The sequence below is a fragment of the Rattus norvegicus genome, chromosome 4 (assembly GCF_036323735.1).
Source record: "Rattus norvegicus strain BN/NHsdMcwi chromosome 4, GRCr8, whole genome shotgun sequence".
Classification (NCBI taxonomy): domain Eukaryota; kingdom Metazoa; phylum Chordata; class Mammalia; order Rodentia; family Muridae; genus Rattus; species Rattus norvegicus.
The window spans coordinates 20,976,133-20,992,640 of NC_086022.1; the positions used below are offsets into that span (position 1 = coordinate 20,976,133).

Genomic DNA, 16,508 nt, shown 5'->3' on the forward strand with positions numbered 1-16,508 from the left:
ATATTTAAAAATTGGACATACAAAACTGCCTATTATTATAAGTGATATGTATATGTGGTTATGTATGTACTGGAGAGATACATTACACACACACACACCTACATGCACACGCATACACACACACACACATGTAAATGCTTACACTCAACACACACACACACACACACACACACACACACACACACAAAGAAAACATATTGTACCCTCCTCCTTTTAAGCTAACTTATCTTCCATTCCTTTGAAGTTTTGGAGACAACAATAATATGAACTATTTGAACATAAAATAAGCCAATTTTAGCTCACTTCCTTAACACTAGACAAGCTAATAGACTTGAAGCTCAAGAAATTATTGCATGGCCCAATCTCCCGAGAAAAGAGACATCCTATATTCTACTGACTCATATTTAAAATGGGACCTTATTTAAACTATCTAAAAGTTTTAGAAAACTTATACCTTCAAATTATACAATAATTAAAGTTCCACACATACCGTAATTTTTTCTGTAATTTACTCAAGTAATTTCCTTTCCGAACTATGACCTTGAAGGCTAAATTAACCAACATGTATACTATAAAAGGTTTCCCAGGAAGACTTACTGAATGTACTCAAAGGACTTTCATGTTATTCTTCCATACTCTGACAGAGTTTTAATAATCATGATGGGTCAAATGTTGTATATGTGTGTGTATGTTCGTGTGTGTGTGTGTGTGTGTGTGTGTGTGTGTGTGTGTGTGTGTGCATGCAGCATTGTATGTATAAGCTATAATCATTCCCTTGAACTATACACATGTTTATGTTAAGGGAATATAAAAATTACAGTTTTGTTTTCCGTAAATGCATTGTGTTGACACCGTAAGGATCCTCATTAAAGGGTACGGGTTTTGTTTAACAGTTTAAGTAAGTGCAGCTGTACTGGGAGAAAATTACCCTCATGATGAAGCACATACAGAAACCCAATCTGCCCTTCTAAGGCAATGAAGAAACCAAGTTTCGTTTTGTGTTTTACATTTATAGGTAGTTTGAAGGTAGTTTGGGGCAAAGGAATGGGTGTGGGCTACAGTCATCCATTCACCTGGGGTATGGGAAGAGTTGGGGCCAGGGTACCTGGCTTTGAAAGTATGTGGAGGTTGGAAGTAAAGAGAAAGGGGAAAGAGAGGAAACTTTATTTTAATTAAATTTATTTTTTAAAGGTAGTGCCCAAATAATCAAAGGATTCTATGGTCTAATTTCTGCCCAGTCCTCCTCAGCTCTGCCTGAGTGGCTCACAAGATCAGAAACGGTGAGCTGAAAAAGCATTTAAGTAGTTTTGATTTGTTTTGATTTCAAAGTATTCACCTTACACCCCCCTCACCCCCATCCTGGTCTCCCTTTTCACAGTCTTTTACGACCATATTATCAGATGCAGGGCCACCAACTACATTTTTGTCATTTCCATTGTGGAGACAGTGTTCTCCTCATTAACCACAGATTCCCAGCCCCCAGAATACTCTATCAACACACAGCATCACCAACAGACATATAGGAATCTAAATTTGTCATGTGTAAACCACTAGTTTTTATCAGGTGATATTCTTAACCCACACAAAGTTTTTAATTCATACTGCGTATGATTCTAGTCAACTAAAGTTCTTTCCAAAAAATGTATCAGAGACCATGGCAAGGTAGCATCTGCCGCCTAATCTCAGCACCTGGGAGGCTGAGGCAAGTTCCGTGTCAGCCCAGTACACAGAGCAAGACCTTAAATCAAACATAAAGTCGACTTAAACGATAAGCCAGGAGAAAGGCAGAAGAGAGATTAATAGAAAATAAGAACTAAGCATCACAACTTTTCAGTGAAATTTCTCTATGAAAAATGAAGCACCTTCTAAGCTTTGATGTGTAATTCATGAACCAATAGGATCAACGTGATTTAAATTTTCCACCACACTCCATCTCTTACTTTTAGCATAATAACCCACAAAAGCACAAAGAGCAAGAATTCAAAATAACGTGTGGGTGAAATAATTTTACCTCTTCTAACCCGTCAAGGTTCACTCCCTTTTTTCAGTAGAAACATACTCCATTGCTCAGAAATCCGGGTCCCCAGACATTCGGAATAAACTGATATAGATTCTCACCCATATGTAACATAGGTATTGCTTACCTCAGTCAGGTGGGGCGTTGGGTTAAATCCACAGAGATTGCAAACTTGATTCTTGCATTCTGTGCAGGTGTTGAAGTTGGGAGGCTCCTGAGACCCTAGGTTGAGCTCAGTTCTACAGAGAGGACAGGCTGGTTTGGGTTTGGTGGTCTTGTCTGGTTTATGGGCCGGGACAGCCTTTTCGGGCTCTGAGGGTGGAGGTTTGCCGACCTTCGCAGGTGGCGGCTTCTTGTCTTTCTCTGTCTTCTTCGCTGTTGGCGCTTGCTCAGGTTTGGACTCTAAGTTTTCAGCTGCTGCAGCTTTTGCCTCCTTCTTCACAGCAGTCGCCTTAGCAGGTGCCGGTGGGAGCTGACCCGTGGACTTGGCAGGTCCCTGAGCAGCAGGACTCTGTGATGGGGTAGGGGCTTGCTTTGATGGGGCGGCTGGCCCAGTTTGTGGATGTGGTCCTTGCTGACCTGCTGTGGAAATTAAGTTTGATGCTTGGCTAAAGATGGATGCTCCAAAGCCGAAGAGTTTCCCCGTCACGGTTTCTTGAGGAGTCGTGGGCTGTGATTTGGGGGCATCAGTGATACCGCCCATATTCAAGCTAAAACGTCTTGACTGCTCCTGAGGCTTCGGGGGCTGCTGAGATGGGGGTGCAGCTTGGCCAGCGGTAGGTCGTGTGCCAGAGGGTGTCGGTGATCCTTTTGGCACTGGCTTTGTTTCTGGTTTAGGGCTCCCCTTGGGTTGTGCTTTCTTAGGTTCATCTTTCTTCTGAATCGGATCAATGTGTTTCGGATCCTTGCTCTCAGAACCGGGCCCAGGTTGTGAGATAATTTTTGAGTCTGATGCAGGCCTGGGCATGGCTTTAGAGTCAAGTGGGGTGGTTTTTTCTCCTGTTGGTGGGAAACTCTGTGAAGGTTTGGCAGAGTCTGTTTTCAAAGGAGAGGCTGTTTTCACTTGAGCCTGTGACTGCACTTGAGAGCTCAGAATATCAGGTTTTGTCGTTGACGAAGATTGGATGTCTGCGCGCGTCTCTGTCATCTTGGGCTGCTTTGGTTCAACATCTCCAACGGGGGCCTTGGCTTGTTCAGGTAGGGGTCCAGAAGGCTCCTTGGGAGGGGCTGGCTCAGGTAAGGCCTCTGCCACTGGAAGCTGTGGGGCTGTAGCTGGGGTAGGTCCATGAAGGGTTGGCTGTTTCACCAATGGCGGTGGCTTTTTCGGCTCTGGTGGCTTTTTCGGCTCTGGTGGTTTTTTCGGCTCTGGCGGTTTTTTCGACTCCAGTGCTTTGGGACTGTCCTGTTTGGATGGAGGTTCCTTCTTTGGGGAAGCCTGCTGTGACGGTACAGGTGATTTGCTGGCTGTTGCTGTAGGTGCTGTGGCGGCCTTTGGGGTTGGCTGTGGTGAGGATGGGATTGCCGCTGCCAGGTCCCCTCCTAGAGCTCTTTGCATCTGACAGTTTAAACAGAGCCACTCTTTGATCTGGAAATAACACATAACCGTCATCACTAAGATAACAATGTAAAGATTCCCAAAAACCCTGTCTTAAAAGCATGCCTGTTGCCACTATTAAGTCGCATTCCACCAAGAACCAAATATAGTCATTGTTTTAATCAATACATTAAAACATGCAAAAATTGACCTGATGGAAGATAATGAACCTCAGAAACTAAAGCAAACCACACTGTAAGGAAAATAAACAGGAGAAGGACATGATTTTATTCTGCCTCTGACGTTAATTTTGCCATTCCTCATTCCTGATTCCCTCAGGTGCGTTAGTTCCAGAAACAGAAGGTAATATGTAAAGGTATGAAATTTAACTTATTAGATTCCATTAATACGTTATGATATGTATTTTTCTGCTGTTAGCTCATCACCAGATTTTAGTTAAACAATCCAGAGTAGGCCTGTAAAATTATGAAAATATTGATGATTTCTTTTTTTTCTTTTTTTTTTTTTTTTTATTAACTTGAGTATTTCTTATATACATTTCGAGTGTTATTCCCTTTCCCGGTTTCCGGGCAAACATCCCCCTCCCCCCTCCCCTTCCTTATGGGTGTTCCCCTCCCAACCCTCCCCCCATTGCCGCCCTCCCCCCATAGACTAGTTCACTGTGGGTTCAGTCTTAGCAGGACCCAGGGCTTCCCCTTCCACTGGTGCTCTTACTAGGATATTCATTGCTACCTATGGGGTCAGAGTCCAGGGTCAGTCCATGTATAGTCTTTAGGTAGTGGCTTAGTCCCTGGAAGCTCTGGTTGCTTGGCATTGTTGTACTTTTGGGGTCTCGAGCCCCTTCAAGCTCTTCCAGTTCTTTCTCTGATTCCTTCAATAGGGGACCTATTCTCAGTTCAGTGGTTTGCTGCTGGCATTCGCCTCTATATTTGCTGTATTCTGGCTGTGTCTCTCAGGAGCGATCTACATCCGGCTCCTGTCGGTCTGCACTTCTTTGCTTCATCCATCTTGTCTAATTGGGTGGCTGTATATGTATGGGCCACATGTGGGGCAGGCTCTGAATGGGTGTTCCTTCAGTCTCTGTTTTAATCTTTGCCTCTCCCTTCCCTGCCAAGGGTATTCTTTTTCCTCATTTAAAGAAGGAGTGAAGCAAACAAATAACCCTATTAAAAAATGGGGTTCAGAGCTAAACAAAGAATTCACAGTTGATGATTTCTTAAATTAGGGGAACATTATTTCCACGTCCAAGACAACATATTCACACACCTAACAATAAAAATTAACCAAGGTAAGGTAAAAAAAAAAGACGACTAAGGCTAACTCAGATTATCACAAACAGCAAAGAAAATGTTGTTTCCTTGTAAACTTTATCAAGATATTTAGAAGGAAAATGTATTAGATAGTAGAAAATGCATAGGTGTTTAAACTAAAGAGAGGAAAGAACAAGGGGAAGACAGATAAGAGATACACACACACACACACACTTACACCTGTATTCCATAATTTATCAGTTGTGAGCAATTGTAAACTTTAATATAACAATTTATAAGAATTTAAAAGCATGCCTATTTAACATTTTGTATGATTCAAAAAAATGTTTCATAGAGAATGTTTTACCTATTGTCAGCAGAATTTAAAATTTTGACTTTTACCATATTCTAATCTTGTCCATCCAGAGTAACCAGTGCTACGAGTTTGGCACCAAAACTCTCTATACACAATAAAGCATGGAGGGGGATGGAAGTATTCGAACCATGGGAAATGGGGAAAAGGCCAGCTAGTGTGCAATAATGAAGAATGGACTTGCCAAACAACATATTCTTCATTTTCAAGCCATTATCTTCTGGAGTAAAATTTAATCGATCTTTCCTAAGCCTATAAAGTCACTGTTTTCTTCTTTATTTCTAATTTTTGAGACAGGGTACTGCTGTGTAATCCACTTACCTCAGTATCCTGAGTACTGGGATTACAGGTGTGCTCAGACAAAATTGTTTCAACATATGCTCAATATAAAATGATTTAGCCATCTCATAAACAGCAAATTTAGGACTAGACAGTTCTAAGGTGTTTTATTTCCATTTTAAAAAAATTAAATTAAAAAAACTTAAATATTCATGATAAGTATCTAGGAGTTCTTTAAATTTGTTTTCAATGTAAGCGTCAGGCATCTCCACACTCGTTCTATTTTTACCTTTAACATTTAAAACATTGCCTCAGGTGGCCAGAACCAGCCTCAAACTCATTGCCCTGCTGAGAGTCACCTTGAGCCTTTGAGTAACTTGCCTCCACCTTTGTAGTGCCAGGATCACAGGCCTGTATACTACAGGAGATTAAGCCCAGGCCTCACACATGCAAGGCAAACTGTATGCAAACAGCTACATCCATAGCTGTGTCTGCATCTTTTACCTTCCCACGTGTCCAAAGCATTTCAAAGAGTAAGTAATCTTTGTATAAATAATACTCGAAATCATAAAGTAACCAAATAATTACTGCTTCTGTAAATTCTTTGGTGAAATCAGGCCTGAGGTCTAAATTAACTTTCATTTCATTCCAACACAACCTGGTGAAGGGAAAAACCTGTGTAAATAAGCAGATTCCCACTACCCAAACTGCCAATTAGAAATGTACTGCTATTGTTTTTACGCGTGTATTTTTCCACAACCTGACTTAATTAGCTCATCCTCCCATAACCAAACTAAAGAAAATATAATTAGGTCCCTAAGTCTTTATGAGTAGTGTATTTGATTTTCACCTGACCTGCAAAATATGTTTAAGTGTGCGATGCATATTCAGGTTAATAAATATAAATCACTTAATTTAGGGCTAACTCTTATTTGCATCATTCCCTTTTATTGTTATTAACAGTTGTTATAACCAATATGGATGTGAAACTTAATCACTATTCATTCCTCACTCAACTGTCTACTGAGCACTTTGACTGGTGCACACGCCTTGGGAGGGGAGAACAGAACTGCCACACCGATTGGTAGCCACAACTCAGTGAGAAGTCATAAAAGACATGGTAAGGCATGATGTGCCACTGAGAGTTTAGAGATAGAAAAGAACGATCTGACAATCTGTGGTGAGTCCTTCTGTCTTGCTAGTTTCTGCCTCACGCCTGTACCTGCACAGAGGTTGAGGTGATGAACTTGAACTTAGAAGTAAAACTGTAACTTCTTCTGCAGTGTGATCCTTGGGACTTCCTGTCTGTCATTGACTCTTTTTTTTTTTTTTTTTTTTTTTTTTTTTCGGAGCTGGGGACCGAACCCAGGGCCTTGCGCTTGCTAGGCAAGCGCTCTACCACTGAGCTAAATCCCCAACCCCTGTCATTGACTCTTAAGTACATCTTTGGTCAACTGTAAAGTGGTCATACAGCATAGGTAATGTCTAATGTAGACAAACTCAGGGAACTGTGTTCTCTACCATTAAAATTAAGTGATTGATTGTAGTTTATAAATGAACATCTACTTAAACACGGATGTTACAGAAAGGGAGATAGGGGATGTGTGTGACTTGCCCATTCAGACAATTCTCAGTACGTCCTTTCACTGAACTCACTTCACTGCCTTATCTTTTATCTCTTCAATGCATTTTTTTACTTTTGTAAATAATACGTGAGACATTTTATCCTTCTATATTCTGCTTCACTGCTAGAATAAGAGTTGAAATCATTGCCTACAGTTATGATAATACAAACAGTCTTAGGATGTTTTTAGAAAGAGCCTCTTTTTAATTTATTTTATTGGTCTTATCTCATGAATATCTTAATGATTCTTATATTAGTACTTAACAATCTTCACACACACGGAACACACACACACACACACACACACACACACACACACGAATGGGCTTTAAAACACTGAGCAAATGATAAAGTGTACAACCAGTCTCAGTATTCACATAATTAACCAAATAAAATAGTGAGCCGACTTTAACACCAGTTATGTTTCTACAAGGTACATAGAGATAAAAGAACACAAGACAAAAATAATGTTACTGCCCTGTTTCCTCACTTACAATTGTTGTCGTAATTTTACTATAGGCTAGTCACTATACAATTATTCCCTAAATAAGTCTGCTTTGGGTACAAAAGATAAATCCCCATTTATTCTTTTGCTTTTTGAATCTCTCTCTCTCTCGTTCTCTCTCTCCGTCTCTGTCTCTCTCTCTGTCTCTCCATCTCTGTCTCTCTGTCTCTCATTGGCCCTCACATTTTAAATAATGTATACTTCCATAAAATAATATTTAAGGTGAAGAAGAGAAGTGGTTATCTCTAGCTTTTACTATCGAGACATGCTGCCGGTGTTCTTATGCTAGCACTTACATGGTTACACTATGGCAAGATCTATGTCCAAACTCCCACAGACTTTAAACAACCAATAGAAAGGACTCCCTTATGTTTCTCTTGATCCCCAAAGTGTATTTGACCTTCTCGCTATCCTGAACACAAAACTGTTCAGCTGATACAAATTCTAGAAATTGAAAACGTTCGATTTTCCTTGCTGTAGCATTTCTTTTTATGCTATGGCATACTGTTAAACACAGCCAGCACACTCTTTAGTATTTATTATGTGGTTCAATATAATTCTCACTAGAATCGTATGTGTAACTCTGGACAAGACAGTCATCTCCGTGTGGGTTTAAACTGGAAAATGTGCTATCATCTCATAGCCACAAATATTTCTTGTATCTGGAAATAGCAGCTTCATTATTTTTCTTCAAAAGCCCTTGTCTCTAATGCTGCCTGAGCAAAGGTACCTGTTGTGTCACCGTTAGCTAAAACACTCGCTGCCAGTTACACTGGGAGCCATGTCTCTGACAACTGCCCCTCATTTCTTATGACCAGATCTTCATTCTGTGGTAGCCATGAGTGAGGACATTGAAAACTGATAGCTCCTTTGAGACCCCAAGGGCTAACTATAAAAAAGCCCAGTGCTTAGAGTGGGTTACCTTTCCTGGAGTTGTTTGTCAGCGAGGTCCCAGATACTCAGAAGTATTAACAGTTATTTACAGTGCTATTGGTTACTCTGAGAACTTGACAGTAAGAACATAGAGCTGAAGATGCCACACACATGGGTCACAGCATATGGAGATATTACATTGGTATTCATTCCTGCAAGACAGTTTGCGTGGTGCCAAGAACATCCTATGCATATTTCTGGATGAGGAAAGTAATCATCCATCTTAGCCAGCTAAGAGTCCTATGAATTACTAAAGGAATTGGCCTGAAAAGCACGCCCATGATGAAATAACAGCGTGAACATCGTGGGGGCAAATAACCACTTTCTGAGCGAATTGATGTTCCATTCCACAAGATGAAATCTGGAATCGTTATGGGGCAAGAGCCTGTGGTGAGGCAGGCCATAGACTTTATGGTGGTAATAGGACTCCCTACAACTATCATACTGCTAAAATGATACAGTATTAAATGGACTCCTAATAACTTATAATTACACCTATAGATCAATGCATTGTAATCTGAGAAGCTTCTTTTTACGACAGATGGGGATTAACAGAGACCCACCCCTGGTCAAAGGACAGAAAAGAAGAGACTAAGGAGTGCCTAGTCCTAACCGCAATGTCTATATTACATACTCTATCCCCAAGACTTTGAGGTCACTGAAGAAGGGAGGGAAAGAGTCAGATGACCATGGATGACTATAAAGAAAAGGAGTCTTTGGACGCCATAGGCACTTGGTTGTGACAACATATACAAGACTTGTGAAAGCTTAAGACAGACTAAATCTGAACATGGAGGGAGGAGATAGTCACAAAAACTTACCCCTAACTCCTGGCTACTGACATTGTGACATAGCTGCTAGGAGAGGAAGAATCAGTTTCCTTTAAGAGAGTAGCCCCTTACAAGTCAACCATATTCCAGTGAGTGGCCACATTCAAGAATATGTTGGCATCATACATCAGACACTACAGCTAAAAAACCAAAAGCAACAAAGTGGTGGGTGGGAAAGGTGAATGAACCTGGGAAGATTGGGCTAGGAAATATAACAGAATGCAGTATGAAATTCCTGAAGAACTAATAATTTCTAAAAAGAAACATATTAGTCCCAGTTGCTTCTTCCTGCTTTCACAGAGATGTAACTAACTTCCCAGGTTCATTGTCACGAGCAGTACCCCTCCATGATGGTACATTTTCATCATCTACATCTATTTGAAAACAGAATAATGAACATTGGTACTGCAGAAGATTTCAACCAATGTATCCTAGAAGTGCTCTTACATGCACTATGTCCATATTAAGAGGAAAGACTACAGCATGGTTAAATCGGTCTCAAGCTGAATGTCCTAAAATTCTAGATTATACAAGACAAATAGCAAATTAGTCAGCTTTAACTTCCCGACAGGCTAATTTATAGAAAATCCATAAATGAAATAAAAGATATGAAGGCGCATTCATTTAATAAACTAATCTAACTCAATTAGCCCTGTGGAATGGGAGGCTAAAAGAAAAGCACAGAAGTGTTATTCATTCAGTCTCCTGGCTTAATAAGCTACATAAATGCGGGTAAGGTAGAGGTCAGAAAGTGCTTCTGCTCCAGTCACTGTGTATATTAATAAAGATCTACACATAATAACCCAATAAACCTCCCTCATTAATACAGGCTCAAGATCCCTTTCTGCTGAGCCCCTGTATCAGACCTCGGAAATACAAAAGTTTTAGTTTCGCTGGCTATGGTTTGAGGACGATCAGTGTCTGATTTAAACCACTACAGAGATCTAATTGTGACTATCACATTAATGTGTTTAGCCTTGGTATAGAATGTAAACCTCTCAACACGACAATGGTTAAAATAAACAAACAATACCCTACGAAACAGCAGAGGCAACAAAAAGAAAGTTCCAGTGACATAAGCTTAAAATTCACCTAAAATTTATAATGGATGGTCTGCTCAACTTAGATGGCTGTTGTCCTTGAAATAATGGAACATCAAAACAACAATGCAGGCACTGATATCCACTGGTGTTCATAGCCTCTGTAGGGACGGATACACTCTGGTGTTCATAGTCACTGCTGGCCTGCTTTTCTTAAACCATACTTTCATCATGACTTTGTACAATAAAATCTTTCATTCTTTTCCTTTACAGTGAATCCTTCTGCAAATCATAGGCACCATCTACTCCAGCAAGTGGGTACTCTCAACCTCCCTGGCTGACCCAAGCTTGTGATTCTGTCCACTGTGAGGTAACATATCTTTACCTAAATGTACCTCATCTTCAACAATGCATTGGGCAACTTCACAAACCACTTCCTGTTCCAAAAACTGAAGTCTGTCAGTCCTTAATTACTAACTTGAAATTTTGCATTTCTAATTTTTAAATGTCGTTCGCAATTGTTTCTCAATCTCCTATCTTTACACTTTACTTACCATGTTTACTCTTGTCTGTGTTGGTTAATAGGTAAATCTTGGGTCTTTTTAATGGTAAACTATTACAAAGTTTTCCCTACATCTCAATTTATTTTAAAATATATATCGAAAAGTGTACATAATTCTGAATGTCATAGGAAAAAAATACAATAGAACCAGACAGCAGGTCTAAAAACTGTAACATTCCAAGTAAGAGTACAAGTTCCAGTTTAAGAGCACGTCATGCTTGCTGCTACTCAAGGATTGCCCAGAGCACATGACACGGGCCTTCCACAGAGACGCTCACACCCAGCAGCAGTTTGGCTGCTGATGGCTCATAATCTTTAGTTATGCATATCAGTGAATAATTTATTTCGATTAAAATATAGGTAATGGCATTCTTCAGAAATCTTTATTTAGGACATAAAGGAGTTGGATGTTGCCTCCCTTAAACTGTGGATTGAAGTTTTCTGCTGAATAATTTAGCAGCTACGACTGTCATTTGCGATAAGTACGCTAAGTGTGCACTTCTGTATTAATAAACCGAAACAACATTCACCAGATGCTAACGATAGCCTTGCGAGCAGCTTCAAATGGTAAAAGCATGTTTCAATGTTCATCGCTGTTGCCTAAAACAAGGAAAGCGGACTGACTAAAGCACCTTTTACAATATCTAAGTATATGGTTGTCAGAAGACGGTCCAAGAATGGCATCCTGTGAAGGGAACCCTAAGTGCTTCTGAGAAACTCCGAGAGGAAATAAGCTGAGCGTCTTGTGACCTCAGTTTCTTCAAAATGTGGAGCTGTCCTTTGGTTATGCTTTTGTGTGTCCCACGTGTGGTAGATAGCAACGAATTTACTTCAGATTATCCATTATTGCTTGGTGCTCTTATTCAATTAAATGTTTACACTATCTTTTATATGCCTCTGTGGATAAATGTCTTATTACCAAGAACATCTTGTCCTTGTGATTATACACAGCTTGAACCCTTGAGAGCTTAACTCAGGGAACTTTTCTATCACGCAAGGTATAAATTGTCTGACGCTCTGAATAAAGTTGGCTACTGAATGAGACTTAGGTTGCCTCATTTTTAGGCTCCATTTTCTCCCAGGTTCCAGTGCCTCTGTAGCAGTAAGCACAGGGCTGTGAAAGGCAGCCCATGTTTACCACAGTTATAAAAGAAGAGGAGGGTGTCTTATCAGTAACTGAACATATGTTATAACTGAAACTTCTAGGCAGTTTCTCAAGCTTCTATGCTTCAGCAGATTAGCAACCACGAGCCTCAAGCTCCAAGATTTACAGCTTATGACTGCAGTGGCTCCAATTAGACAATGTTTGTACAAGTCTAGCTTATTGTATTACGTTATAATTACTTAATTTAATTTTTTAAAAAAAAGAAATGTCACACTAGTGAAATAGATCTAAAGTCTCTTGGACGGAGGGGAAAAAAAACCAAAAAACAAAAAAAAACCAAGTATGAACTCAAATACTTGCTAAGAACTTAACCAGAAGCTCTAGGAAATTAAGCCAGTCACCTTGTGTGCATTGGCTTGGAAAGGAAAAACTACAGTTTATAAGATGCCAAAAATGCTAAAAATATACTAAATCTTAAGTAAAAAGAAATCCACATTTCCCTAAGGGAACTTTTAAAAGACTCTTTTCACAGGTGTGTATAAACACGTATTTCACAGACACATCTTAGGGGAGTGGGGATTTAAATCCTGATTCATGGGCATTACATTACTCGACCATTGCTTCAAACAAATTCAATCTAAATTTTCATTATTGTTCATTCTATTTTGATAATGTTTAAAATTCCTCTATCAATATAACAGAGCAAGAGGAAACCTGGAGTGAAGTTTGGTGTTTGCTTTTTTTTTTCCAGTCAATACAAAGAATTCTTATTATGAAGAAACTTGCCAACTAAAGCATTTGTTTTACATGAATTGAATGTGTTGCTGAAATTTATTTTAAGTATAGAAGCCAAACTTCTAAGTGATAGATTAATGATGTGAACATGTTTCTATGAAATATAATTTATAGTTAATACTTTTTATTAGAAAAAACACAATATGATGAGCCCTACAGAGACTTGATGTGCCAGTGGGAGGGGGGAACAAAGGGGGAGCCTCTATATTCTAGAAGGCAAAGGGAATGGGGTGGGGGAGAAAGGATTATTGGTGGGGGTGACCAGAAGGAGTGGCAGGGAGCAGAATGTAAAGTGAATAAATAAAAATAAAATGAAAATAACCACAATAGTGGTAAGTTGTTTTACATTTAGGGAGTCTCTCTCCCCATCTCTCTCTCCCTCGATCTTGCCTCTACCTCCTCTGCCCCTCTCTCTTCATATATATTCTACTTTACAAACAAAATTCCATCTTAAATTGCTAATTTATTGTCTGTTCTTCTGGATTCCAAATGGTATTATGGAGATAAGCAGTTATTGACTTCCTAATCTCTATTGTTAAAGGTTGGTAAAGTGGCTCAAAGTGAAAGCTCTCTGCCTTCTGAAAGAAGAGAAATTAAGTCATCAGGGTAGTAAGGCTACAGTAATGGTAAAAAGGAAGATAAGAGAACAGGTTCCTTCTTTAAGAGCTTTGGTTTTTATACCAATTGCTTTTCTGAAGCCAAATGGTCAACAAGTTGAAAGTTCTTTGAACTGAAGATATGCAAAAATAAACATATACACATATAGTCTGTAACTTAGAAATTTAGAGAATGCCTAGAGAGCCTAATATCTAATTAGGGACAAAGTTATCTTCTATAGATAGATGCTAACTTTAGGGATCAGTAAATTTGAATTCTTGTAGGTACTCTTGATGGCAAATTGTTTGCCACTATAAACTTAAAATCTTATGACGAATTTTTTTTAACTACAAATGAAACTAACAACAATGGAGCAACTCCCTACTGTCTTTGAGAATATTACACCAATTAATAACAACAAGAAAAAGATGTATACATAATGTCAGCTTAAGAACAGTTCTAGTTTTATAGCCTACTGTGACTTTTAATTATGTCTGGTATCTCAATGAAAAAAAAAGAAACAAACCACTCAGAAAGAGAGAGGCTTGAACAGAACAAACGAGTTGATTTAGTTAAACAAGACTTCAAACTCCTAAAGTTCAAATCTGGGATCGCATATGTTTTCAACTTTTCAGAATCATCTTACCACTAACTAATAAGCAAGTGTTACATATTTCAAATTGCTTTTCCATTTGAATTCTGATATAATTTTAAACTTTAAATACCTCAACAAGAAAGTACCAAAGGTCAAAATTGAAATAAATTAATAAATAAACCATTTAAAACATACAATGCTCAAATTAGTATTTCCCAGATTTGCGATGAAAGATCAGTATCTTTCTTAAGGCAACAGAAATAAACGTTGTTTATTGTAAAGTTCTTGGTTAGGCAATTTAATATTTCTAATAAAGTTATGCTCCTACCGCCAAGCATGAGGGCAGAGCTAAAACTGGACCTCATATCACCTGAATACTATCCATGTATTTAATATTATTTGCAGAAAGAAGATTATTTTTATACATTTGTCTTCAGTGAAATAGTCTTGAAATATCTGTATGTAACAGGTTGCCTTGTCAAGGGCAATTAATATTTGACATGAGTTAAAATGTTACAAATACATGCTTTCTCAAAGGACAGGAACGGGCAGGTGTTGCTATTACTCACTACATTAAACTTATTTACTGATTCAATAAGTGACCTCATTATCCTTAGTTATCTGCTTTCATAGAACAACATCTGTCATTGCTAAACTATATGGACCATAATACTACTTGTAATAATACATAACAAGCCAACTAAACATAGGAAAAGAAAACTCTTCAGAAAAACATATGAAATGGTTAGTCATTTAGAAGGCAAAAAACCCAAAATGTAATGGCTTACTTCTAGTGGCTAAGCCTGTAAATACGGCATGAAGCTGTACACAGAACATTCAAGGAAAAAAAAGATCAGAGAGACTGCTTAAAAGATTAGGATTCAGTGTAATATTTTGAACATATTTAAATAGTACAGACAATTAAATAATCTTGTCTTTCTGGTAAGTTAAACATTTTAAGGACACTAATTTTAATGGCAAAGTCGATTAGTTATAAGGAAGATATTCTACTTTTAATAGTAAAAGAGGTAGGAACTTCTATATCATTGCAGCAAAGCAAATGCCTTGTATCTTCCAAAAATCCTATGCTTAGGTTTGTGAAATGTCATTGCTCTTAAGACTTCAAATGAACATGATACCAGTTAAAGGACATAATCTTGGTGAAAAAAATAATGACTAAAGATATTGACTGAAGAGCACTGTGAACATGCTATTTTGAAATATTATAAAACTCATATTATCCACAACCACAAATTCTCCTAACTTCATTAATTAGATTGTTATTATGGTTGGCATCTGTAATGCCTCCCAGAGGCCCACATGTTCGAACCCTGGTCCTCATAATAGGATCTACTGAGAGCTGATGGAAACTCAGGGATGGGCCTATGATCTACTCACTAAGACCATTTCTATGAAGGAGATCGTGAAAGAGCTTGTCCCGCCTTCCCATTGACCTTTGCTGTCCAACCAAGAGGCAAGTAGTTCTGCTCCTTCTCCTGTTCCTGCCATGATGCCCTGTGTCCTCGCAGGCCCAGCACCAGGCCACTGATCCGAAAATAAAACTGCAAATCTGTGAACCAAAACAAAACTTCTCTCTTCACAAACTATCCAGGTAGTTACTGCAGTAAGAGAAAGTCGTTCTGCACAATCACCAGGGCTAAAGATTTTTTTTTAAAATAAAATGTAATTTAAATAATTTATCAAACCCTTAACATCATATACATTTTTTTTAACTAATAATGCTGATCAAGTGAACTCTTCAGATTACCCCAGTGTTGATTTTAGTTTGGACACGAGTATATAAGTTTTAAAAAGTGGTACAAAAGATGTACCATTCAAAGTAAAAGCCGTCTTCATCCGTGCTGATGCAGGCACTCTGGAACCAACACCATTAACTTCTGGTTTTACAGCCTGTAGTGGATAGTGCTGTAGCATCATGAGTTTAGATTTCATGTTTAAGTTATATATTTACAATGCTCTATGTTTCTATCTTGGCGTATAAACTGACTTTTACCAAAAGATGACTTGATGCCACCTACTTCTAGGAATAATTCAGTGGGAATTTTATGAATGAGTTGATCTCATTCATAAAATGGCATAGAATTACACATTATTAAATGCAGCCCTACTTTCTTTATCACTCTCACTGTGCACATTCAATTACACGCAATAATTAGAACTTCAGTTAAAGTTATGATTTACCGTGTTCCTTAGTTATTTTGTGTATAGCGGCACACAGATTTCATTGTAGTAGTGTAGAAGTCTGAAGACATCTTTTGGGTTTTCCCCTTCAAGATATGAGTTCCAGGACAAGAATTCCATTCATCACGCTGGGTTGCAAACACATTTCCCACTGAGTTATCTCGTCTACTTCATTAAAACACTTAGAACCCAAGTCATCCACTAACCCTAAAATACCAGCTTTCTATTGAAAGAGAGAAAGCAAGC

At 38.6% G+C, this 16,508-nt stretch overlaps 1 protein-coding gene across 13 annotated transcripts in view; it reads right to left on the minus strand.

Annotated features, from left to right (window-relative positions):
* Positions 1 to 16,508, minus strand: part of Pclo (piccolo (presynaptic cytomatrix protein)) — a 358,568-nt gene that overhangs the window by 329,529 nt on the left and 12,531 nt on the right. For all 13 annotated transcript variants that reach the window (XM_039108295.2, XM_063286636.1, XM_039108291.2 and 10 more), the window contains exon 3: positions 2,145 to 3,602. In XM_039108295.2, coding sequence (XP_038964223.1) covers positions 2,145 to 3,602 — 1,458 coding nt within the window. The remainder of the gene's footprint in view (positions 1 to 2,144; positions 3,603 to 16,508) is intronic.